This window comes from Protopterus annectens, chromosome 2.part2, assembly GCF_019279795.1.
Source record: "Protopterus annectens isolate FY-2018-M chromosome 2.part2, PAN1.0, whole genome shotgun sequence".
NCBI lineage: Eukaryota > Metazoa > Chordata > Ceratodontiformes > Protopteridae > Protopterus > Protopterus annectens.
This window is the reverse complement of record NC_056730.1, coordinates 1016448847-1016474638: the sequence shown is the minus strand read 5'-3', so window position 1 is coordinate 1016474638 and position 25792 is coordinate 1016448847. Positions and strand designations below refer to the sequence as shown.

Below are 25792 nucleotides of genomic sequence, written 5' to 3'. Positions count from 1 at the left end.
CGGACATCTTCAAGACCATCTCAAAGAAATGGGGAATGCCTCAGATAGATCTATTCGCATCACCTCTCAATCACCAGCTCAAAAATTCTGCACAAGGACATTCCACCCACTAGCATGGAAAGTGGATTCGCTCTCCTTCAGCTGGAAAGGCCTAACAGCATATGCATTCCCACCTCTTCCCTTGATACACAAAGTACTACTAAAAATCAAGGAAGAACGTCCAAGGATAATCCTGATAGCTCCAAACTGGCCAAGACAACACTGGTACCCACTGCTGAGGAGCATGTCTCGAACAATATGTGGCCAATACCCTGATGCCTTTGATGTTAACTCAGAACAACTACAGCATCATACATCCAAACCTAAAACGCGTTGCAACTGACTGCATGGAACATCACATAGCAGCAGCTAATCCAGAACTTTCCCAAAGAGTTAAAGACATTATTCTTGAAGCACGCAGACCTTCAACAAGAAGGAACTATGCTGGAAAATGGAAAAGGTTTGTCATTTGGAGTACGGAAAGAGGAAAAGATGTGTCAAACATAGATATGCCTAACATTCTGGAGTATCTGGCCGAACTTCTTCATTCAGGCCTGTCCTACTCCTCCATCAAGATACATGCATCAGCTATTTCAGCAGAATACAGCTTTGATCCACCTGTTTTTTCACACCCTTTGCTCAGGCAGTTCCTCAGAGGAATCAAGAATGTAAAACCTCCAAGGAAACCACCACTACCAGCTTGGGACTTAAACTTTGTGCTAGAAAAGTTGACACTATCACCCTTTGAACCAGCAGCAACAGCAGACCTACAACACCTGTCATGGAAAACTGCTTTCCTACTGGCAATTACTTCAGCAAGGAGGGTTTCAGAACTACAGGCCTTAATGGCAGTGCAACCCTTCCTAATCTTCCACCAAGATAGAGTGTCCATGAGGACTAATCCTACATTTATGCCTAAGGTGGTATCCAGAGTGTCTTTAAACCAGGCAATCCACCTACCTACCTTCTTTCCCAACCCACAAAACAGAGGGAAAGAATACTGCATACCTTGGATGTACATAGACAGCTACGCTACTACTTGGACAGAACAAAAAGTAGCAGAAAGACTGACCAACTTTTGTAGCCTATGCAACAGGAAGGGAAGGAAAAGCTATTTCCAAACAGACAATCTCCAAATGGATAGGAAATTGCATACGATTCTGTTACTCCTTCCATGGAAAACCAATTCCACAGAACATAAGACCTCATTCTACAAGGGCAACAGCCACTACCACAGCCTTCTTACGAGGAGTGGCAACCAAAGACATTATTGAGGCGGCTACTTGGACCTCCGTGCATACATTTGCCAAGCATTATAATTTGCCTCTATATTCCAGATCCCGAGCAGGGTTTGCCACTGCTGTACTGCAAGGGATCCTAAACACACCATAATCTACTTTTATCCTCCTCCCTAGTTGGCTATGGTATTCTACCCAGTTGTTATGACTGCAGATGCATCCATGAAGGACATAGTACAGTTTTGTACCTACCATAAATGTAGATGTCCGAACTGGATAGCATCTGCAGTCAGGATTACCCTCCCTCCTTCCCCTCTGTGGTACTCCTAGGGTGTTTACCCTCCTAATAGCTAGCTGGTGGGGGAGTCTTTATGGTGTATTTGTTTGTATATATGTACATACATGCTTATTTTGTGTTTACCTCTATCTTTTGGAAACATTGGCATCTATCCAAATTTTAGCCTTCAAGAGGGCTACTGGCATCTGGGGCAAGAAACACTGAGGAAAATGGCGTCGGCTGATACTTTTATACCCGAAGACCAACAGAGATGACGTCGGGTGAAGTGCGACATCAGCCGAAGCCGGACCCGGACTTTGGAATCCGGCCGACTGAAGGGCTGCCTGACGACAGGACAACCCAGTTGTTATGACTGCAGATGCTATCCAGTTCGGACATCTACATTTATGGTAGGTACAAAACTGTACTTTCTTTGCAGTGTCACTGCTGTCCCATATTTTCTCCACTTTTTGATGACCGTCTTCACTGTGTTCCATGGTATATCCAATGCTGTGCAAAGTTTTTGTACCCTTCTCCTGACAGATACCTTTCAACAATGAGATCCCTTTGATGCTTTGGAAGCTCTCTGCAAACCATGGCTTTTGCTGTAATAGGCAACTGAGTAAATGTCAGGAAAAGTCTACTAGAACATCTGAGCTTTGTTTGGGGTTAATCAGAGTCTCTCTGATGGCAGGTGTGCAACCAAAAAGACTGAATGCTGTAATTAAATCAAAAGGTGCTTCAACAAAGTATTAATTTAAGGGCGTGCACACTTATGCAACCAGCTTATTGTACATTTTTTATTTTTTTTATATCTTTCCCTCTAACAGATTTGTTTGTTTTCAATTGAACTGTGCAGGTTGTAGGTCACATTAAAGGTGGGAAAAGTTTTGAAACGATTTATTGTGGTCTCGTTTTTTTATATCACAAAAACCTGGCATTTTAACAAGGGTGTGTACACTTTTTATATCCACTGTACTTAAAATAACAATAGATCTTTGCTGTTCCCCCTGTGTCTGTTTTGATGATGACACCCACCATCCTTGTATCAAATTAACACCTCTTTTGAATGTACCTAGTAGACCTAAAAGTCTTTCTCCTGACAACATTTTCCCAGTGATTTAAGACTTTTCCCCGTAGAAGGTACTATCTGAGAGAACAGTAGGACCACACTACATTATGGGAGACTGGGGAAGCTTACAGCACTGGAGAAGCATTAGAGTAAATATTTACTTACTTAATTCCACCACAAGGGCTGATAACCCAGCTATCAAGATATACAGGAAAGGACAGTAATGATTTATCATAATTGACTGTGGTTTTAATAACGTTATGTCAAATTCTCACTGTCCTCAATCCAGTGGTGAAGCAGAGAGAGAGTACATTTCAAACAGCTAAAAAGATTGGGGCAGCCTGATCCTCTCAAAGCTGTGATATTATATTGAACTACTCCATATAGTGCTAGGAATAAACACTTCACGCCTAGTGCTTGAAAAACAGATAAGAACTAACATGACAGTGTTACTGCACACTTGAGCCTGTAACTGTTCTGAACGGTTCATTCCAATAAAATTGTCAAAAAACTTTTTGTACAAAAGCTTTAGTTAACCATACACTATTCTGTAGAGTCACTACCTATCACTCAACTAGGCCAGTCTGTCTGGCTAACATTAGAGTAAGTGACAAAGTGGGCACAACAGGTGTGGTAGTGAAGAGAATTAATTCAGGAAAGACCTATATGATGCTAACAGAAGATGGTGCCATAGTTAGACAAAGTCAAGTATATTCAAGTAGTGCCTGTTGTGCCTTGTCTATTGATGTCCTTCGATTCCCATGTTGCAATATTCTTAGTATGGGATTCTCCGCCTCAGGTGAACCGAACGTGGGCTCCTATATAAAAGCTTAAGCCTGGTTGCTGGAGGTGCGTGGGACATCACACGCAGGGCCATGAACCAGGGACCTTAAATGTGATGTCTGCACACACAGACCTCAGAAGTTTCAGCCACAGTCGAACGTCAGATCAAAGCTAAATACCCCGTTGGGGATTTCGCTTTTTTACATTTGCTTGAGCTTGGTTTGCTGTCCTCTTTTTAGCCGATGTCCTTTAAGAAGGGTAAATGCCCTTGCCGGTGTCAGATTCCGCATAAAGACTCACATGACCTCGGCCTAAGCAAAAGACGCAATGAACACATCCATACCTCTTGTTCAATTTGCCAGTCATTCATCCCTAAGACACTTGGAAGCAGTTTGACTACCCTTAATCTTTTCTTAGAAAACCAGAGGCTAAAGAAATTAGTGCTTAGGATGGACCCAGAGTTGGCCACTCTGGCACAGCCTCCACACAAAAAGGCCAAGTTGTCATGGCCTACTACTATCGCCCCTCCACCATCGGACACCCTGCCAGCTTCCGGGACATCCGTTAGAACCTTCTACTTCTTTGACTCCCATCGAGGAAGCTGCTTCAGAAGTAATGGCCAGCACATCCACGAAGGTTGCTTAGATGTCGGTTTCGACCGATGTCGAGGGGGAAACGGGCCTCGCTGGACGCACAACTGGGATTCCACAACCCAAAGCCCCAGCTCTAACAAAGACCCCTGAAAGTAGGCCTTCTCCCACGGTTACTCCTTTGAAAAGGAAACCAAAAAGAAAGCATCTATATTCCTCAGCTGAGAGATTACCTGACTGGCAATCCTTCATTCAATCCTTGATGCAAGCCTTCATGGCCCTTTGGCCCTTGGCCTCTTCACCCTCCACCATTCCTGTTCTCAGCCGTAGGCCTGCCTCTGCTACCTCAGTCCACCTTCCCACTTCTCATGTTGGAGAAGAGGAAGTTTACTCCTCCTCATCAGATGAGTCAATTACGTATCACAGATTTCCTTTCCACTGGAATACTATTCCCCTGATGAGGAATCCATTGAAGGAGACTCTCCCTCAGAGGAAATCACCTTTGGGGACACCATTACTAAAATGAAAGAATATTTCAAATGGGATACTTCCCAAGTGACTGAAACTCAAAAGAGATATTTTGAATTACTTCAAGTACAATCTCCATCTGCCATCCCACCAGTTATACCTGCCTACCTCGATGCATTTTCTTCAGTATCAAAAAATCCTGATTCACAGCAACCTGCCCCTAAGAGACCTGACCGTTTCTACAAGGTGCCTGATTATCAGAAATTCCTGGTGAAACCCCTTTGGCAGACCCAGCACTGATTGCTGTATCCCCTGACAGGCAGTCTAGATTAGATTAATACCCTTCTTGTCCCTTTTACCTACTGACAAGGACAGTAAGAATTTGGACAAGATAGGCAAGAAAGTTTATACCTCCTCCACCCTAGCCTTCAGAGCTATCAACTACCAAACTCGTATGGTAAAATATGCCTTGGACTTAGTATCCCAGGCCTCTAATCTCCTGACTCCCCTAACAAGACAGAGGTAACATCAAACCTGTCCCTGGCTTCACAAGTGGCCAGACATTCAATTAGATGCAGTTATGATGCAGCAGAGGCCTCTACAAGATCTGCTGCTTTCGCATCCGTGCTATGCAGATATTCTTAGCTTTGCCTTCAACCCCTGCCAGATGTTTTAAGTCCAAAATTCTTGATTCCTCTCTTGATCACAACCTCCTGTTTGGAAAACAGTCTGCAGAACTCTTTAAAAACCTTCAGGAGAAAAGGAAGGAGCACCAGGATATTAAACGCCTTCTGGTGTCTCCCATTCCTAAATACTGTAGGAATCACCCAGCCAAGACTACTTTTGTCAGGAGGGCCCCCTCTTCTACCAATCCTTCCTCTTCTAGACATAGGAAAGGAGCCAGGAGACAAACCACTCCCAGACAAGATTCCTGTCAACCTACCCAAAGACAGCCCTTTCATGACGGAAATTTCTCCAATAACCTGAATTGCCTTGCCCACCTCCCCCTGTCAGCCCACCTCTTACACTGCTTACCTCTTTGGAGAACTATCACCACAGACTGCTGAGTCCTGGCAATAGTGGAAGAGGAATATTACCCCTCTTGGAAAGAGAGACTCCCTGCAAGGGGCATACCATTCCCAACCAAGAATCAACTACACCTTATACCCAAAAATCCTAATGGATCTTTTGAACCATGAAACTATAGAACCCGTCCTCCCAGGACAAGAAGGAAAAGGTTTTTACTCAAGGTTATTTCTTGTACCAAAAAAGGACAGCCTTGGAGGCCAGTTCTAGATCCCCCTTTTCCTAAATCTCTTCCTAAGAGTTCCATCCTTCACAATGTTATCCCTCCAGAATCGTCTTCGTATTGCCAGCCCAGGCATTCATGGCTTCACTAGATCTCAAGGAGGCCTACATTCACATTCCTGTAAAACCTCTCACAGAAAGTACTTGCATTTTACTGGGCAGTGTTCTCATTTTCAATTTATAGCCTTGCCCTTTGGTTTATCTACTGTACCCAGGGTATTCGCAAAATGCTAGAGCCCAGCAATGGCCCATTGCAGAACCAAAGGCTTTCAGATTTACCCATACCTAGACAACATCCTCTTTCTTGCAGGAAAAAAAGGATACCCTAAGAAACCACCTGCAGTTCACCATGTCCCTGCTACAAGGCTTGGGGTTCACCCTCAATCTCCCCAAGTCATCCCTAACCCCACAGCAGGACAAAATCTTCCTGGGAGCAGGATCAGAACAGACCTGATTCCTCCTTCAAGACAAAGTTCTCTCACTTGCTGCATACTTCCAGGACCTGATGCAGGTACAACTATCAGCAAGACAATTCCTATGGGTTCTGGGTCTTATGGCAGCCACCATTCCTGTGCTACCTTTAGCTAGGACGCATATGAGAAATCTGCAGTGGTATCTGAAGAATGTGTGGTCCCAACACAAACACCCTCTAGAATTTCATATCCAACTATTACCATGCCTCAAAGCAGAATTAAAATGGTGGATACAACAAATTCACTTGAACCCTGGCCTTCCACTCCACCCCCTACACCAGCTCAACACATGCATACAGATGCATCAGACCTGGTCTGGGGGGGCTACCGTGAAGGGTCTCAAAGTAAAGGAGAACTGGCATCCTGCCCTCCAGAAAAAAACATATCAATGTGCGGGAGATGACAGCAGTCCTTTTGGCCCTAAAAGCCTTTACCCCAGTCCTACAACCGGGTCCCCTTCAAATCTTCACAGACAATACCACAGTCATGTGGTACCTCAACAAACAAGGAGGGACCAAGTCCCATCTCCTATGCAGAATAGCAGTACAGATTTGGGACCTAGCCTCCAGAAACAGCTTATCCCTGCAGACAACCTACATTCCATCCCAAGACAATCAACAGGCATATCTGCTCAGCAGGTCTTCCTCTCCACATCACGAGTGGATGTTGAACAGGGAAGTTTTTCTAGACATTGTCCGCCAGTGGGGCACACCTTAAGTAGATTTGTTTGCCTCCACCCAGATCAGACAATTGAAAAAATTCTGCACCAAGGACCACTCCCCACTAGCCTGGAGGGTGAATGCCTTCAACATTTCATGGAAGGGGTGATTTCTATATGCATTATCCCCCTTCCCTCTCATTCCAAAGGTAGTCCCGAAAATTAGGAAGGACAAACCAAAAATCTTGCTGGTGACCCCCTATCGCCAAGGGCAGTCACCACAAGTTACCCCACAAGGTGGACCTACTCACACACATCCATCCTCAACTGCAGATGCTATGCCTAACTCTATGGGTGATAAACTTTTTAATTCCCTTCAGACACCACTACTTTGAGGATGTGCTTTCAGTCCTGAGGGAGGCCAGGAAACCTCCTACCAGGAGATCCTACATTTCAAAATGGGGAAGATTCTCCAAATGGTGTCTCAAAAAGTATAGGGATCCCTTTCTAGCAGATGTTCCTCTAGTGCTAACTTGTGTGTGAACTTATCAAGGCTGGCCTTTCATACACTTCAGTGAAAGTCCACCTATCTGCAGTCTCTGCCTTTTTACCCCTAAACCCCCCTCTTCTATCCAGGCTAGATATTAAATTGTTCTGAAAGGGGTCTTGCACATCAGACCACCAAGAAAACTGGTCCCACTACCTTGGGACCTAATTTGTTTCCTAGAAAAACTTACTGTGGCTCTATTTGAGCCAGCCAGCTCTGCAACTCTCCAAATGTGCACTTGGAAAACTGTTCTTCTCGTGGCCCTTACCTCTGCTAGGAGGGTGTCAGAGTTGCAAGCTCTCATGGCCTGTCCACCCTACACCATTTTCTACAAGGACATGGTGGCCCTGTGCACCAACCCTTCTTTCATGCCCAAAGTGGTCAAAGGAACTGTCTTTAAACTAGTCCATTCACCTGCCTACTTTCTTCCCCTCTCCCACTAATGACAGTGAGGGGGTACTCCATTCCCTGGATGTGCACAGGCAACTGAGGTTTTATTTGAGCAAAACTTAAGTCCATCAGAATGTCCAGCCAACTATTTGTTTCATTCCACCCCAGGGCCCTGGGCAAGGCAGACTCCAAACAATCCATTTCCTGCTGGATCAGGAAAACTATCTACTTCTGCTACTCCTACCATGGCAAGGAACTACTTCAGAGAGTAACGGTTCACTCTACCAGGGTCATAGCACCCTCCAAAGTCTTCTTCAAAGGCCTGGATACAGTCTCCATTCTGGAGGTGGCCACCTGGTCCTCTATACATACCTTCACCAGACACTACAAATTGGAGCACATCTCCAGAGCCACAGCAGGGTTTGCTAGGGCAATCCTACAGGGCTTCTTGGAATCAGCTTCCTCTGCCTCCACCCTTCCTTCTTCCTAAGCTGTGGCAGTCTCCCACACTAAGAATACTGCAACATGGGAATAGAAGGACATAGAATAGTTGTGTAAAATCTTCTCATAAACATAGATGTCCTTCTCTTCCATATTGCAGTATTCCTTCCCACTCACCTATCCCTCTTCTTTCCAATTAGTCTGTCTAGAGGGCACACTGGAGCACCACCTAGATTATGTTCAGACTAACCAGCAAATGGCATTTCACACTTTTTGTGGACATTATTTGGCTCATACTAGCAAACTGTCTAACTGGGCAATTAAGTTCTGAGGTCTGTGTGTGCGCACATCACATTTAAGGTCCCTGGTTTATGACCCTGCGTGTGACGTCCCACGTACCTCCAGCAACCAGGATTAAGCTTTTATGTAGGAGCCGGCATACAGGTTGCCTGAGGTGGAGAATCCCACACTAAGAATACTGCAACATGGAAAAGGACATCTATGGTTATGGTAAGATTTTTACTCAACTATTCTTTCTGGAAAGCAAAACCAAGCAAATGAGTATGAGCCAAGAATAACCAAATGCATGTCAAATATTGTTCTTCAAATTCGCTACCTCACCCTAATGTTTGGGGCAAAGGTGGAAGTTCAAAGTCAGTTGTATGTAATGACAACCTGTGTGCTGGCTATCCAAGACAGTTGTGTTTCTCTATTCCTGATCTTGTTAAAACTATCTTGCAAAATGGCTTTGGAATTAATAATGCTAGTTGTGATAGTTTGTCACATAAACATCTGCAGTTCCAGTTCTACATCTGGCTCCAGTTCATGTGCTACACTTGTGTAGGTGAAGTCAGTACCTATTTTCTGCCAAAACCATGACAGAATAATATGGTCAAGTATATAGCCATGCAGTTCTTATTAAGGGTACCTTACTAATAATGCTTATGTCAAGTTAGTCTTTGTAAATAAGCATGTTATCATTATTTGTAAACGTTAAAAATATGCATTAACAGGATTATTCCAGAGTTTTGAAAGTATTCTTACAATAAAGGTTTATTGCAAAAGACATGAATGTAGTAGTGTGGCATTTTTCTACGTGAGTAAGAAATTCACAGACTTTGGTTATTGAAAATGTCAGGTCACAACTTGTTGCTTTTCCTCTTTCAAGATTTCTGGTAACACTAGACTTAAAAGATGCTTGTCACATATTTTATTCATCCAGATTTTGCATGTCTGGATCACTTTGTCATTTCTGGCCTTACCCTTTGGACTATCCAGTGCACCAAGAGTGTTCAGAAAGTATCTAGCTCCAGTTATAGCTCATTGCAGGCTACAGGGTATCCGCATTTTCCATATTTAGATGACTTTCTTATCTTTGAATAGTCTTTTTCAGTGTGTCTGGAATCTGTGTTGAGTGAGAGATAGCTGGGATTCCAAGAGAACATTCAAAAGTCTTTCTTGAGTTATTCACACAGGATTGTGTTCCTGGTGTGTGAAATAGTCACCTCAGTTCAAAGAGCTTTTCTTCCACAGGGAAAAAAAAAAGATTTATGTCTAGATCTATTTCTAAGGTTTTCCACTCTAACTTTGATCACCGCAAGGGCGTACCTCATGATTTTGAATCTTGTGGCATCTGTGACTCTCATACCACTGGCAAGACTCCCCATGAGAAATCTACAGTTGTATTTGAAATCTCTTTGGTCCCAGTACCAACACCATTTTCAAGGTGTTTGGGTTTGTCAGAAGGTAAATCATTTTGTGGAGACAGCAGATATCTTTAAATTCTGGTCTCCCATTCTCCTTCCCTGCTCCAAAAGTAGTCTGTCATCACAGATGCCTTGTAATTTGTTTGTGGAGCAGTTTCAGGATGAATAAAAGTGCAGGGGGTGTGGGACTCAAAGGACAGATGCAAGCAGAGAAATATAAGGAGATGCTTGCCCTGACTAAGGCACTTGCCTGTCTGCCTCTCTGAAATATCTTTGGTCCTCAGGACATCTTGATGTGTTATATGTAGTTGCAGATATTACCATGGACATGTGGTATATCAACAAGCAACCAAGGAAGATCCAGGTTGTACTCCCTTTGCAGAGTATCCATTTTAGATTAAGATGTAGCTTCACAGCACAATCTCACTCTACAGTTATCCTACATTCCATCAGAGCTAAACTGTGTGGCAGACATGCTGAGCAGGACCAGGTTTGTTCCTCATGAATGGAAAATAGATCAGGAAACTTTCAAGATTTGATCCATTTGTAGGGAGATCCTGAAATGGACCTCTTTGCTTCCTCTTTGACAATCGACTGACAAGATTCTGTTCCAGGATTCCATGCAAGAAGGCCTGGAAGACTGATGCCTTATATTTTCTTTTCCTTGGATAGGAATGTTCCTGTATGCTTTTTCACTAATATTCAGGATACTTCTGAAGACTCTGAAGGAATCCCCCAAAATCATTGTGACGACTCCTTCTGGCCCAGGAAACCATGGTGCTCCCTTCTTTTGGAGATGGCCAGGTGCAGTTACCACAAGCTTCCTCCCAGACCAGTTCTATTCACAGAAGAACATTTGTGTTTGATAGACCCTGACATCAGTCAACTTTGGTTGACGCCTGGATGATATGGTTTTAATTCCTTTTACGCATTTGTTTACTGAGGACATGCAGCAGACATTAATGGAAGCAAGAAAGTACACTATTCGAAAATCATAGGTTTTCTGTTGATGCCAGCAACATAACCAGCACCCATTCAAGGCTAGTGGTTCTCTGGTTTTACAATAGATGTGAGTTACTATCCTATGGCCTTCTTTTTCCTCTGTCTGTCAAGGTTCATTTATCAGCCATTTCAGCGTATCTGGCTGTGGACTCTCTTCTTTCACTGCAGTGTCATATCAGAATGTTTTTGAAAGGTGTTTTGCATAAGCGATCTCCATGAAAACTGGTGGCCCTTGCTTGGGGTCTTAATTTTGTGTTAGAGTAGCTAACAGTTGCTCCATTTGAACCAGCTAACCTGGCTGACTTGAGGTTCTTAACATGGAAAACAGTTTTACTGATTGCTCTGACCTCTGCAAGAAGGGTGTCTGAGTTGAAAGCTCTTATTGTGAGTCAACCCTATCTCATTTTCCACAGAGACAGGAGTTCTTTGAGAACTAATCCTTCTTTTATGCCTAAAGTGGTAATCAAGTGTACTTTAAGCAAAACAGTCTGTTTCCTTGTTTTCTTTCCTGAACCTAAAATGGGGGGAGAATAGTATTCCATACTTCTGATGTTCACAGAAAACTCTTTCTGATATTCTGATTAATTGTTTTTTTTCTAAGAAGCAGCAGAAGGGACAGTCTGTGTCAAAACAGACTATTTCCAAATGGTTGTTTAAGGCTATTCCTGTACTCACCATAATAAAACTGTTCCAGGCAGGGTCAAGGTCCCCACACTACCAGGGCCTTGGCTTCATTTATGGATTTTTGGAAAGAGTTGTATTCTAGAAATATTCTAGAAGCAGTTGCCTGGTTCTGTACACATAGTTGTATGAAAAACTATAAGATCGCTTCCTTCTGTAGATCCACATCCGGCGTGGTTAGGAGCATTCTCCAGGGGCTCCTGGACTCTACTCCTTCCACCTTGTAAATGTAGTTTGCCTGGTTAATCTACCCATATTAACTAAAGTTTCTGCAGCAGTGATCAGTATGACTAACATAGTACAGCTGTGCAAGTAAACGTACCTTAACAGTAGGTGTTCAAATGATCACTGATGTAGTAGCCACTCAATACCTCCACCTCCCTGATGTTTTTTGTGTGTGCTTTTTAAGCCAGGGTGTGTACATGTGAATCAGTGATTCCAAATCATCCCCAGTGAAACAGACAGCACACAGCATAAACCACTGGTTGCCGCAATTATGTGTAAGCAGTGGTCAGAGAAGCCTCTAAGGTCAACAGAAAACAGACTAAATACCTGAGAGTTGATTGTTAAGAAAGTACAACAGATGTCCTTCTATTCAGTGTTGCAGTACACACTCCTAACTGCATCCATACTGGTACTCGCTGAGGGACAGGACTCTACCTCCGGTCACACCACTGGGTTTTCATCAACAACAAGGGGTTGTCGGAGGGATTAGGCACAGCTAAAGAGGATTCAGGCCTAGCTTTGCTAACCTTCCTCTTTACAGACTGCTCAAAAGCACTCGTGGAACCTTTCATAGCATCCCTAGCCACACGTTTGAGTCTTTGGTTTTCCAAATAAAGATTCAAGGCCAACAGACGACTGCGCAATGCTTTAAGAACAAAGGCCTGACAAATGGAGCAGGCCCGGTGGTCGTGATTAGGCTCTAAACAAAACAAGCAAAGCTTGTGACTATCTTTATGTGGGATTTGCCTTCCACACCTACATTGCCCTTGCCTGGATGACTAACAAAAATAAAAGGCAGTAGCAATATATTAAATCCCCTGTGGGGTACTTAATCTGAAGCTGGAAGATGGCACCAATGGTATCCAATGGTAGACAGAATGTACCAGTCAACCTTTCTAAATGGCGACAAAAAAATTTCTGAAGATTGTACGCGTGGACGTCCATTTTATGGCTGACGTCTGTGCCTTTGTGCGATGTCCCATTTACAGGCAGTGGCTCTAAGCTTTTGTATGCAGGCTGGATGTCTGGTCATTAGGTAGAATACACCCATACGTAAAAAAATATTGCAACTGAGAAGAGAAGGACATCTATGGTTATGATAAGATTTTACTCAACTATTCTTTCACTAAAATACTTAGGGCACTAGCACCTCAAGAAAAAAAGGAAATAGGTGGAGCTGAAGAATGTCAGCGCCTCAAATCAGCATGTGTGAGGACTACAGAACAGATATGCGACCTGGCCAGGTGTGGAAATAAGGTATGTAAGGAAAGCTGGTGGTTGAATGCAGAAGCCTAGGAAGTCATCAAAAGAAAGGATTGCAGGAAAAAGTGGGAAATAGAAAAGACCAGGCTAGGAAGGAATACCGGTTGGCAAACAAAGAAGCTAAGAAAGGAGTTTTGGAAGTAAAGAACAAGACGTCTGAGGCACTGTATCAGCTTCCAGAAAGTAAGTTGGTAGATGGTATAAAGAAACTGTCAGGTTGCAAGGCAAAGACAGAAAGATAAAGAAGAGAGACAACCTTCATAAGGGATGCTAGCAACAACCTGCTAATCGGTTCACAAGACCTCAGAGACAGCAGCTGGAAGGAGTGCTTCCAGCAGCTTCTAAATAAAGAAGATCCCACAGAAGCTGTACTGCCCCAGACACGGCCTTCGATGAGAGAAGAGGAGGAACACACCAAAGAATAAGTAAGAATAGCACTAACGAAAATTAAGTAAAGAAAGGCAATAGGCTTAGATGAGGTCACAGCAGATATGATAAAGAGCAGGGTGAGATAGATGAGAAATGACTACTGAGGGTACTGATAGCAGTGTGGATAGGCATATCCCAGGTGAGTGGTGAATAAGCATACTGTTGCCAGTGTTCAAGGTCAAAGTGGGCATTCACAGCTGTGGACAGTACAGAGGTATCAAACTCCTGTCACATTGCATGAAAGTTCTGAAGCGGATGATTGATAATTGAATATGTGGAATATGTGGACTAGTAGAAAGTAATATAGGAGCTAAGTGGTTCAGATTCAGATCAGAAGGCTGCACAACAGACCCAATATTTGCCATGAGACAGATAGTTGAGAAGAAGCTATAGAGATGAGGAGTGTGTCCAACTGGGCATTTTTAAACTTTGGAGAAAGCATATGACAGGGTCCCCAGAAAGCTGATTTGGGTAGTCCTGTGATGGTTTGTAGTCCCTGAAACATTGGTAAAATGAGTGCAAGCTATGTATAAGAACCCAGTGACAGAAGTATGAGCAGTGTTCATTCTCCCAGAGTGGTTCCCAGTGGGAGTCAGTGTCCACCAGGTTTTAGCTCGAGCTGTCTGTTCATACTGGTGGACGACATTAGCAAACAGGTAAGAGGGGACAGATCAACAAAGGTAGTTTATGCGTATGAGAACTCCAGCAAAGAATAGGGGAATGGAATGCAAAATGAAATGCACATGGGATGAAACTGAGTACAGAAAAGGCAGTTGTAATGCAGCAAACAGAGTTCAGAAGAAGCTGAGAATTGAGATAGAAGGGAAAATAGTGGAACAGGTTGACAACTTCAGGTGCCTTGAAGGGGTGGTTGAGGAGAAGGGAAGTCTGAATGAGGAGGGCAGAGTTAGAATCAAAGAGGCTGCAGACAACTGGCATCGAGTGTCAGGTGAAGTACATGACAGAAGGATGCCAAAGAAGCTGAAGAGTAAGATGCACAAAACAGAGTGACCACCAGTACTATTGTATGGTACAGAAACTTGGGCAGTTATGGCAGAGCAGTTGAGGAAACTAGAGGTGATGGAGATGAAGTTCCTGAGATGGAGTGGTAGGATGCACACTGTGGGACAGACAAAGAAATAAGGGCATAAGAGCAGAAGCTGTAGTAACTCCAATTGCCGAAAAGTTCAGAGAACAAATTACTATGATTCAGGCACGTGCAGAAGATCAGAGGACAATCGGATGATGATACTGGGAACAGATGGGAAGAGGGCAAGGAGAAAAAAGGGTGTCCAGCAAAGAGGTGGACGGATTGTGTGAGAGAAGACCTGTGACAGGCAAGAGTGCCAAAGAAGGCAGGAGAGTGGCCCGGATAGAGAGAAATGGTGACAGCTGACACAGTACCCAAATCCTATGTAGAAGATGGGGAGAAAGGGGGTTGCTGTTGATGTTGACATTTATTTTTTTTGTTCCTATCTTTGTCATTTCAGGGCTAAGCCACCCTCTTCTCAGTTAACAGGAAAGCTCCAATGGGCTTTGCGTCCAAAGTTGTCCTTTAGTCAGCTTAGCTTGAGCTGCCTGACAGTATGTGTGCGTGGAAGGTGCTCTTAAACTTTGGAACCTGGCTGGTTGTTAAATCATTGGTAGGATGTAACCTATGCAGCTAAGACTACTACAGCAGTGATCATAGAACATCCATCTTCTGTTATGTAAGTTTACTTACACAGCAGTACGTTCTTGGTGGTGCTGGTTCATTTATGGTGATCAGATTCTGGAAAACACTCTTCTTGCTGGCTCTCACCTTTGCCTGCAGTAGCTGAGAGTTTCTTGTCCTCAGAAAACCCTGTTTACACAAGGAAACTGACCCATGTGGACTAAACCAGGCTTGCTCCTGAAGTGTTTTTTGAATTGCTGCTGATCCAGACCATTCATCTTTCTATTTACTTTGCAGGAGCAGAAACTCACTGTTTAGTCCCTGGAGCACACTGTAAATTCACTTTTTTACCTTAAACAAGTCCACATGTTCATTGTGATTGAGTAGGTGTTTGTGCCCTCCTCTCCAGTGTGGGACTGATTTATGGTGGTAAACAATTTACAAGTGAATTGGAAACTGCAGCATCTTTTGCCATCACGCGTCTGTCTTCCTTTGTGAAAATGCTGCATTTAAAGACAACTTCAGTGGAAGCAGGGGTACTTCCCATGCTTACTTTAAGAATTTTTCAGTTGTAGACAACTGCACCACTGACACTTGCTCTCCATTGCATACTTTGAGGAAATTGCTGCTTCAAAGTTGATTGTAACTTCATTTGACACACTGGTTCTTCTGAGAAGTGGTCTTTGGCCTTTTCTCTGGCTTAAAGTAGTTTACTGCTTTGGCTTTAACTTGGTGATAGGACCTAATAAAAAGGGTTCACAGTTTTAAATAAGTCGTATATCTGGCAGTGTCAGTGGCACACCAGGTAGCATGCTCGCCTTTTGTGCTGGAAGACCAGCATTGGGTTATATTCACACCTCAAGTGATTGGCTGCTGGACTCTGCAGTGTAGTATTAAGGGTGCTGCACTCTTCAGTGTGTCGCTCATCAGATGAGATGTTTATCTGATGTTCTGACTTGAGTTGGTGGTAGCTCAGGTGGATGTAAGAGATCTTGCAGTACCTGTCAGAAAAATATGGAAAGTTCCCTGATGTCTTGGCCAAATTTTCCCCTAGATGTGTAAATAGAACCTTGGGCAGTCCCTGAAAAAAGGCCACCAGCCTAGTGGGACTAACCTGGTCAGCAAAGAAGTATATAGGCTTATGTTTCATTTGTTAGCATTAGGGGATGCCAACATATATTTTTTAGTTGTTAATTTTTAGGAAGTGAGCGTACTAGTGTTGAGAAGTAAATTTATTTGTTCTAGGGTTACACATTCAAATAATTGGTACCTTATTTCACAGTGTGCTTGTGTGTGAGCATCAGATCTTCTAAGAAAAATAAAATTTGGTTGGTGGAAGGGTTAAACATGACCATAGGACCAACCAAGGAAGGTTCCCCTATAAATTGTTTGATACTGTAACAACATGCCTGATAATTTTTGTGCCATGTTTTCCCTGTGGGTTTGGAGTATATGCATGTCACAGATATACAGTACTGTTTGAGTATATTTTGGAAAGTCATGAAAGACTTTGAGAGGCAAAATAAACAAACATGGAGGGCATGCATGCATTCTCCAGGACGGAACTGGAACACATGTTAAGGACTTTTTTTTTTGTAATTGTCTTTGGAGGAAGGCTCTGGTTTTTAAGGGAGATGGTTGGGGCAAATTCTGGAGAGAATATAAAAGCCATGGGAGTAGCATGATTCAGGTCTTCTCAGTCTGCTCTAAGATTAACTGTTGTGGACAAGTACCTCATACTGTGCTTATACCTCTTTCAGTTTTAGCCTTCCATTGTGGACATACTTAAAGGCCTCTTAGAGAAAGATGGTATCTGGCTGACAAATTTTAAGCAAACAACGACACAGGTCTCACCCTTAACCATTTTGTACTTGAGCATACATTCTTATATAATTCTAAATCTCTGACTAATTGTGTTTACTTTGTAGGTGGTATTTTGCCATGATTTCTGTATCAGGAGTCTTTTCTGTCACCTTCTCTGTAGTATTTGCCTATGTGGCAGATGTGACACAGGAAGAAGAAAGAAGTATGGCTTATGGATTGGTGAGTTTTGTAATTGTACTTGTTTTTTAATATGAGTAAATGGAAAATTGTTTATTTCAGTTCATTCCACATAAGTTCCGATTAAGTTATTTTCAATGGTGTGCAGTTTAACCTTTGCATTTGTTCTACCATGTATTTCAGTTGAGAAACCTGAAAGCTACCTATGTGTGTACATATTGATGAGAGGAAGTAAGTGAAATACATGTGTGACCTACAATGGATCTGGTCTTTTTTCAGAAATAATTTTGCTGTGCTGTATTGAATGCCAGGAAAGGCTTTAGTTCCTGTATGACCCTGGGTAATAGGAGATTGAATGAACGAATTTATGCTATTTTTCAATGCATCATGTCCTTAAAGTTGCTTTTGTTCAGCTGGTTTGCTCAGCTGGTACAGTTCATAGCTGACGATGGTTGAATTATATCAAACAACGCTCCTCATTAGCACTCTTCAAGAAAAATCTTGATGATTGGATGGGAAATGGGAAATTCACCCCGGGGATCACTTCTGTGGCTCTGCTCGACAGGGGCACAGGAAAATAATTTTCTTGGGTGGCAAAAGCCAGGGTACCTTTTTGCCTAGGCTTGTATAGGCCCTAGGGCTGATAGTCTAGTACCTACCTATGAACTAGTACTTAACTACTATACTCTTGTCTTTAAATTTTTTTTACCTAGGATAAAAAGGAATATGGATATGAGAGGAAGTTGTTGGTTGATTTTTCAAATGTATGTAGTATGATGTGTCTGGCATTAACATTATTCTCGCTGAACTGTTTGTCATGCATTTGAAACTTTTACTGAGGTTTTGATTACTGTTCATAGGTAGGTACTAGGCTGTTGGCCCTGGGACCTATACAAGCCCAGCCAAAAAGGTACCCTGGCTTTCACCATCCAAGAAAATTATTTTCCTGTGCCACTGTCGAGCAGAGCCACAGAGGTGATCCCCGGGGTGAATTTCCTATTTCCCATCCAGTCATCAACATTTTTCTTGAAGAGTGCTAATGAGGAGCTTTGTTTGATATAGATAGGTAGTTTATTCCAGAGTATGGGAAGTCTGTGGGACAGGAATCTATCCCTCTGGCATGTTCTGTTTATTGTGGAGACAAGGTTTAGGTCCCTAGAGCGTGTAGCTGGGAGGGATTGGGATTTCTTTAAGTGGAGCATGTCCAACAGCGCTGGGTTTGACATAGCTTTGTATGTTAGGCAGAGATCACCTCTGAGTAGGCGATATGCGATGGAGTAAAGCTGGAGTTTTTTGAGACGGTCTGCATAGGGCATCTGTTTGAGGCCGGTAACCCTCTTTGTGTGGTATTTCTGTGGCCTTTCCAGTTGTTGTAGATGTCTTGTGAGGTACATACCAAAAGGGGCGTTGTACTCTATAATGGGTCTAATGAGTGATGAGTAGAGGGGAACAATGACCTATTTTTTTCTGATGAGAAACCTTTTGTGATGAGGTGTGCCATGTAGAAGGATTTCCTGACTACTGTGCCGATGTGATTATCAAAGGAGAGACTACTGTCCACCTGGGTCCCAAGGTCTCTTATCGCACTTTGTGTTAAGTATACTACCGCCTATGTTGTAGTTCATGGGTACAGAGTTTTTATCAAAGGGGATGACAGTGCACTTTTTGGCATTGAGCTTGAGGCCATGGCTTTGACACCAGACATCTGTCTCAGTGAGGCCCTTTTGTAGAATGTCCACATTGTTAGGAGTTTCGATTATGGCTCCTAGTTTGCAGTCGTCTGCGAATTTGTTAGCCAAAGACCTTCTGTGTTAGCCTGTATTTCAGAGAAGTAGTTACCAAACAGGAGAGGACCCAGGACTGAACCCTGTGGTACTCCACTTGTCACTGGTCTGAAATCTGATTTGGAGTCTGCTACTTTCACAGTGGGTTCTGTCAGTGAGCCAGTTGACAACCCATCTTGTGACATAGGGATTTATACCTAGTTTAGTGAGTTTATCTATAATTCCAGAGTGAGGGATAGTGTCAAAAGCCTTGGCAAGATCTAGATAGGCTGTGTGAACCACCTTACCCTTGTCTACGGCTTTGGTGACTGCTTCAAAGAAGTCTATCAGGTTTAGGAGACATGATCTTCCTTTTACAAACCCAGACTGGGTGGGATCCAGAGTTTGGAGATTACCAATGTCTTTGTTTATAAGTTCCATGGCCTTGCAGACCAGGCTTGTCAGGCTAATGGGGCGGTAGTTCCCGGGGTCCATGGTGGCTCCTCCCTTGTGGAGTGGGATAACCGTTGCTGTGTGCCATTCAGCAGGCACAAAGCCTGAGGTGGGGCTATGATTGAACATGGTACTTAGGTGGGGTGCCAGTTCGTTCTGTAGTTCATGTAGAACGCAGCCTGGGATGGTGTCTGGTCCCATGGATGCTGTGTTCTTGGCTTTGGAGAGTGTGGTATTTACCTGTGCAGCAGTGATTACAGGAACTTTGCATTCTTCCAGTATAGAGATGGGCTCTTTAAGGAGTGTGTGTGTGTGTGTGTGTGTGGGGGGGGGGGGGGGTAAAGTTAGCACTGAACCTATCTGCCAGGATGTTGGCACTATCAGTTGGGTCTGTATATTTAGTGCCATTGTGCTGTAACTCAGAGCAGATCTGAGTGTTGCCATTCAGATTCTTGACATGGCTATAGAATGCTTTGTTGTTGTCTTTAGAATCAGTGGCGATTTTTTTTCGTAACTAGCTTTGGAGGATTTTATCAGGGATTGCAGCTTCTTACTGAGGCTGACCAGAGTGCTCCTCCACTCGTGGGATTTTACTCTCTTTTGCAAGAGTTTCTTCCTTCTGTTGTACAGTTTGTTAATGGCAGGAGACCACCAGATTGACTTCCTTTTTTTGGAGGCTAGCATCTTGGTTCTGTTTGGGATAGCATGATTCATGCACTCATGTAAGTGCTTATAAAGTGCAATTGTGTAGGATTCAGTAGTCGTAACTGTATTGTCCATCTGCATGGGTGTCATGAAGTTCACCACTTCTGTCTTAAGAAGCATGAAGTTGGCTTTGGAGAAATTTTTTACCATGGTTTCCTTAATGGGGGGTGGAGGCAGGATGGTGGATATCTAGGGTAATTAGCTTATGGTCAGATCGGACCAATGAGGCATTGACTTCAGGTGTGGAACACCGGTCACTCATATTGGTAATGACTAGATCTAGGATATTGTTGCCCCTGGTGGGGGTGTGGATAAGTTGATCCAGTGCAGTGGAGTTTATGAATTCCAGAAAGCGTTGAGTGAAGGAGTTGGTACATGAGTAGTTTACCCAGTTAATGGTGAGGTAGTTGAAATCACCCATTATTAGGGTGTTTGGTTGAACCCTAATATTTTCCAGTTCATCAAGAAAAGAGGAGTGGGAATCCTGGGGCATGGTGGGTGATCTGTAGCAAGCTACAATTTGGATTGCAGTTTTGCCCAGAGTTAGTTGCACTTGGATAACCTCGGCTGCATTATGCTGAGCAACTAGCCTGGAGGTGTAGATATCCTTAATGAATATGGATACACCTCCGCCTTTGGTGTTCCGGTCCAGGTTACATGGTTGAAAAGTGTGGTATGAGTTATAGCCTGGTAGTGCAGGGGTGCTCTCTGGAGCCTTGAACCAGGTCTCAGTCACTGCACAGATATCGATGTTCTCCATTTTAAGGAGTGCCTCAAGTGAGTGCATTTTGAGATTTAGACTTCTGGCATTGAGTAGCATCACCCTCAGTTTTGCTTGCCTGTTCCTATTATGGTGGTGAATTTGTCATTTGAACCTTGCCTAAAAAAGGCACTATAGGGGCGGCAGGAACCTTAGCCGGTATCCAGAATCCCAGGGATGACAGGTGCAGGCCATCTCTGGCAAAACATTGTGGTCTCTCGACCATTTCATCCCAGGCAGACAGATACTGGATCCCTTTAGAATGGCACCAGAAGCTTAGCCAATTGTTGAAGTCAATAATTTTGTCCTTGTACTGTGGCATCATTCTGGGTGATGGCAGAATGCTACTCAGGGCTAGGGTCATACTTGCCTGGGCTACAAGATCGGAGAGCTCGTCCATGTCTCTCTTCATGTAGTCCAGGGAGGTACGTCTCAGGTCGTTCACACCAACATGGACAATGACAGAGTCATATTTGTACTTGTTGTGGAGTGACCTGAGTGCGTGGGTAATGTGGCGGATCCTGGAACTCGACAGGCAGCTTGACAGTAACCTTCTCCTTGTTTAGCCTGGTGAGTGGGACATCAGTGTGCCTGACTAGTCGCCTATAACTAGTGTGTTGTGTACGTTGTTTTGCCTTATTGGCTGTGGTTGAGTGGCACACTGAGTCTGTGGGCTATGTGTCATTTGGGTTGTGTTGGTGGGTGGAGGTTGCCTGCATTTCTGCTTTGGAGGTCTCTGTTGCTTGAGCAGATGATTATTGAGAGCCTCCGCGAATGTTTTTGTATTTCTATGTGTGGATTTTGGTGGTGTAGATTTAGTGAGACAATGTGATGAGTGTGGTGCAAGTTTTTACCTTCTCCTCTTGACTGTCAAGTTCAGTTTTGATTGGAGAGAGCTTTACCTCCAGTTTGGCTAGATAAGTGCATCTCTCACAGGTTGTAGTGTTGGTTGGTAGGAGGAGAGGGTTGTCTGTGTACATGAGTCAATTTCTACATTGCCTCAAGATGCCCAGATTCATCAGATAGACAGGAGAGAACACTGGGAGCTGACCCTTGGACATGCCTGAATAAAAAAACTGTTTTCCTCTAGATAAGTGAGGAAAGTGAGTACAAGAGCTGTTTTTCTCTAAGCAAGTGAGGAAAGTAAGTACCAAAACTGTTTTACTCTAGGTAATGAGGAAGGTTGAGTGCTGTAGTAATTAGTAGGTTATTTAGTGCTTACAAGTTCTGAACATGTGCTGATCACAAATAAGCAAATTCAAGTGATAAAAGTAAGAATTTGTATCTGGACTAAACTAGTTACAGGAAAGGGAAGAAACAAGTGCAAATGTGGGCTTTTAAATCAGAAAGTTGAGAGAGATGGAAAAACTGCCCAAACAGCCAGTAACTAAAATTTCTGGGCCAGAACCACTCCTTATGTGGTAGATAGGTTACCTAGTGCTTACCACTCCCACTGATAAGCTAGAAGGCTTCCCTCCAACACAGAAAGCTTGGTGGGGGGGCTCAGAAGCTTACATACAGTCCTGGATACAGCAGATCTGAATCTGGACTACACTAGTTACAGGAAAGGTATTATATATATATAGATATATATATATATATATATATATATATATATATATATATATATATATATACATACATACATACATACATACAGAAAAGTAGCTAAAACAGCAGTCAAAACAATTCAAATGCAGTGCAAGCTAGCACACTTGAGTATGTAGCAATGTTAGACCAAACAGTTTAAAAAATGCAATTAAATTAAAAATGACTAAAAGCAATGCAGAAGGAGTCTATTAGGTAGAATGAGGTAAAGAGATGGGACTGGGTAGAGTGTCCCAGATCAAATCTACAGTGGGGGTGGGCAACTGCAAAAACCTCCAAATTTAAACAACAACACAGGAATATGGAGGGTAGGTATGGGGAAACCAACACCTTCAGCAGAGATCTGAAAAACTATACAGTGAAGCAAAAATAACAGTGCACAACTCTGAAGTCAGCCAGCAATGATATAAAATTAGTCAAACAATTACCAGTACACAACTCTGAAGTACCAGAAAAATATATGCAGCTCTGTATATCTCCAGGTAGTTTGAAGAGCACTCTTTCAGGACACAGGAAGGCTCCAACAATGATATGTACTCTGAAAATGCCATAGATGTGACAAATGTTTCAGGTTTTTTTGGGTATGTCATTCAGTTTTTTTCCATATGCCTTAACATTACTCTTTTACCAGTTGTAAGAATATTCCATGCCTTTGTTCTAGTTGAACCTATACAGTTATTGCTTTGCACTTCTCCAGAGGATTTATCCTTGAAGGGTAGTCAATCAAGCACACTGTTTCCTTTCTCTGTAGTCCTGTGGATGTTCATCGTGTTACCCTGCTGCAGTCATCACACTTGGAGTGTCCTGTCGTCAAGCGGTCCCGCAGTCGGCCTGAATTCCAAAGTCTTGGTCCTGCGTCGGTTGCTGTCGCTTCTTCCCTGACGTCAGTGCGCCAGGGGTATATAAGAGGCATCCGACACCATTTTCTTCAGTCTTTCTTGCCGCGCGGTGCCCGAAGCAGAAGCAGTTCGCAAGTGCCGGTCGGCCGACACCTGAGATTTTTGAATCGAATTTCAGTCCGAAGTCTTCAAAGCTAAGTACCCCGTTAGGAAACCTTTTCTTGCCTCAGTCCAATATCAGAAAAAGTTAACAATTGCATTTCTTGTGGGAAGCAAATACCTCATAAGGACTTTCATTCTTATTGTATACCTTGCCTAGGCCCAGACCACGACATCACTGGTTGTCGGTTTTGTGCTAGGTTCAATAAGCGAACTATAAAGCGATGCTTTGATTTCACACAACACTACTTCGGTAGGAAATTTAATTACACTATGCCATCGGAGCAACCGACTACCGGTGTGCATAAAAAACGCAAAGATAAAGACAGGCAGCCTAGATCCAAGCCAGACTCCGAGGCCTCGGCTGGGCTGGTCGCCAGTTCTCCGGTTTTCAGTGAGGCGCGCAGCCCCTGGCGACCGCAGAATTGCAACCCCAGACCGCTTCGGATTCTCAAGCAGAGAGTTCTAGGCCGATGCAGCCATTTTCTTTAGGCCCTACCGATAACATTGCAGAAGGAGAAGCCGGTGCTGTGGAAACACCTTCGGTTACAGAAGGTGTCTTCAGACTGACTACTCTCACCATAAAATCTTATGCTAAGCTTAAGACTCCTCTAAAACCAAAAAAGACTGCACATCAGTCTCCAGTTCAAGGCCCCATGCCTAAGAAACAGATGCTTAAAATGGCTGAAGATTTGATTTCTTTAGTCAGGGGTTCCCAAACCCCCCCCCCCCCCCCAGACAAAAGGCCTAGACAAGAGGAGGATTATGCCTCCTCTGATCAAGTGTCTATTTCCTCAGGCTCCTCTGAGGAACAGGATTACTCCTTTCACCCTTATGAAGATTCTGATGCTGAAGAGGAACTAATCCCTCAAATAAAACAGCTATACAATCTCAGCCTCACTACAGGATATGTGCCCACAGAATGGCGTACAGCAACAGTGGTCCCACTCCACAAAGGTGGAGCCTCTACGGACCCTGGAAACTATCGCCCAATAAGCCTGACTAGCTTAGTCTGCAAGGCTATGGAGAGGATCATCATGGAGCTCATAAACAAAGACATTGGGGACCTACAGACACTAGATCCTACCCAGTTCGGCTTTGTCAATGGCAGATCCTGCCTTTTGAACCTGGTTGACTTCTTTGAAACAGTCACCAAAGCCATCGATGAAGGGAAGGTAGTCCACACAGCCTATCTGGACCTTGCAAAGGCATTTGACACAATACCCCACTCGGGCATCATAGATAAGCTATCCAGCTTAAATATAAACCCCTATGTCACAAGATGGGTCGCAAACTGGCTCAAAGACAGAACCCACAGAGTGAGAGTTGCTGGAGCCATGTCAGACTCGAAACTAGTCACAAGTGGCGTCCCACAGGGTTCTGTCCTGGGACCACTCTTGTTCGGTATATACTTTTCCGGGGGAAACAGGCAAACGTGGGAGGACTATGGCTCACCAAGTTCGCAGACGACTGCAAACTGGGCGCCATAATCAACTCTCCAGCTGACACAAACATCCTTCAAAAAGGTCTCACAGAGACAGATAACTGGTGCCAGCGCCATGGTTTAAAACTAAATGCCAAAAAATGTATAGTCATACCCTTTGGCAAAAACAATGTGCCCACAAATTACCACATAGGCGGAAACCCATTAAGTACAGAGAAAGTTATTAGGGACCTGGGGACCCAAGTTGATAGCAATCTCTCCTTTAAAAACCACATTGCCAAAGTGGTTAGAAAGACCTTCTACATAGCCCACCTCATCACGAAGGGTTTCACATCTAGATCAAGAGAGGTAATAGTGCCCCTTTATTCATCCCTCATCAGGCCCATCATAGAATACAATGCCCCTTTTGGGATGTACCTTATCCGACACCTGCAGCAATTAGAAAGACCCCAAAAGTATCTCACCAAGAGGATCAAGGGTCTCAAACAGATGCCATATGCTGCTCGGTTAAAAAAACTCCAGCTCTACTCAGTTGCATACCGCCTACTTCGAGGCGAGGCGATCTATGCCTGACATACAAAGCTATGTCATATCCAGAATTAATGGACATGCTCCACCTCAGTAAATCTAAATCCCTTAGAGCCACATGCTCGAGGGACTTGAACCTCAGCACAGAAATAAATAGAACTTGCTGGAGGGACAGGTTCATAACCCAGAGGCTCCCTTCGCTCTGGAATAGAATTCCGGTTCATGTGAGGCAGAGCACCTCACTGACTCTCTTCAAGAAGAATCTCTAAGTGGATGGGGGATCGTAGG

The 25792-nt window shown here is 43.6% G+C and overlaps 1 protein-coding gene across 2 annotated transcripts in view; it reads left to right on the top strand.

Moving 5' to 3' along the window:
• Positions 1–25792, top strand: part of LOC122795868 (hippocampus abundant transcript 1 protein-like) — a gene marked incomplete in the record, with an annotated part of 997490 nt that overhangs the window by 449125 nt on the left and 522573 nt on the right. For both annotated transcript variants that reach the window (XM_044064280.1, XM_044064281.1), the window contains 1 exon segment: positions 17173–17287. In XM_044064280.1, the coding sequence (XP_043920215.1) occupies positions 17173–17287 (115 nt within the window).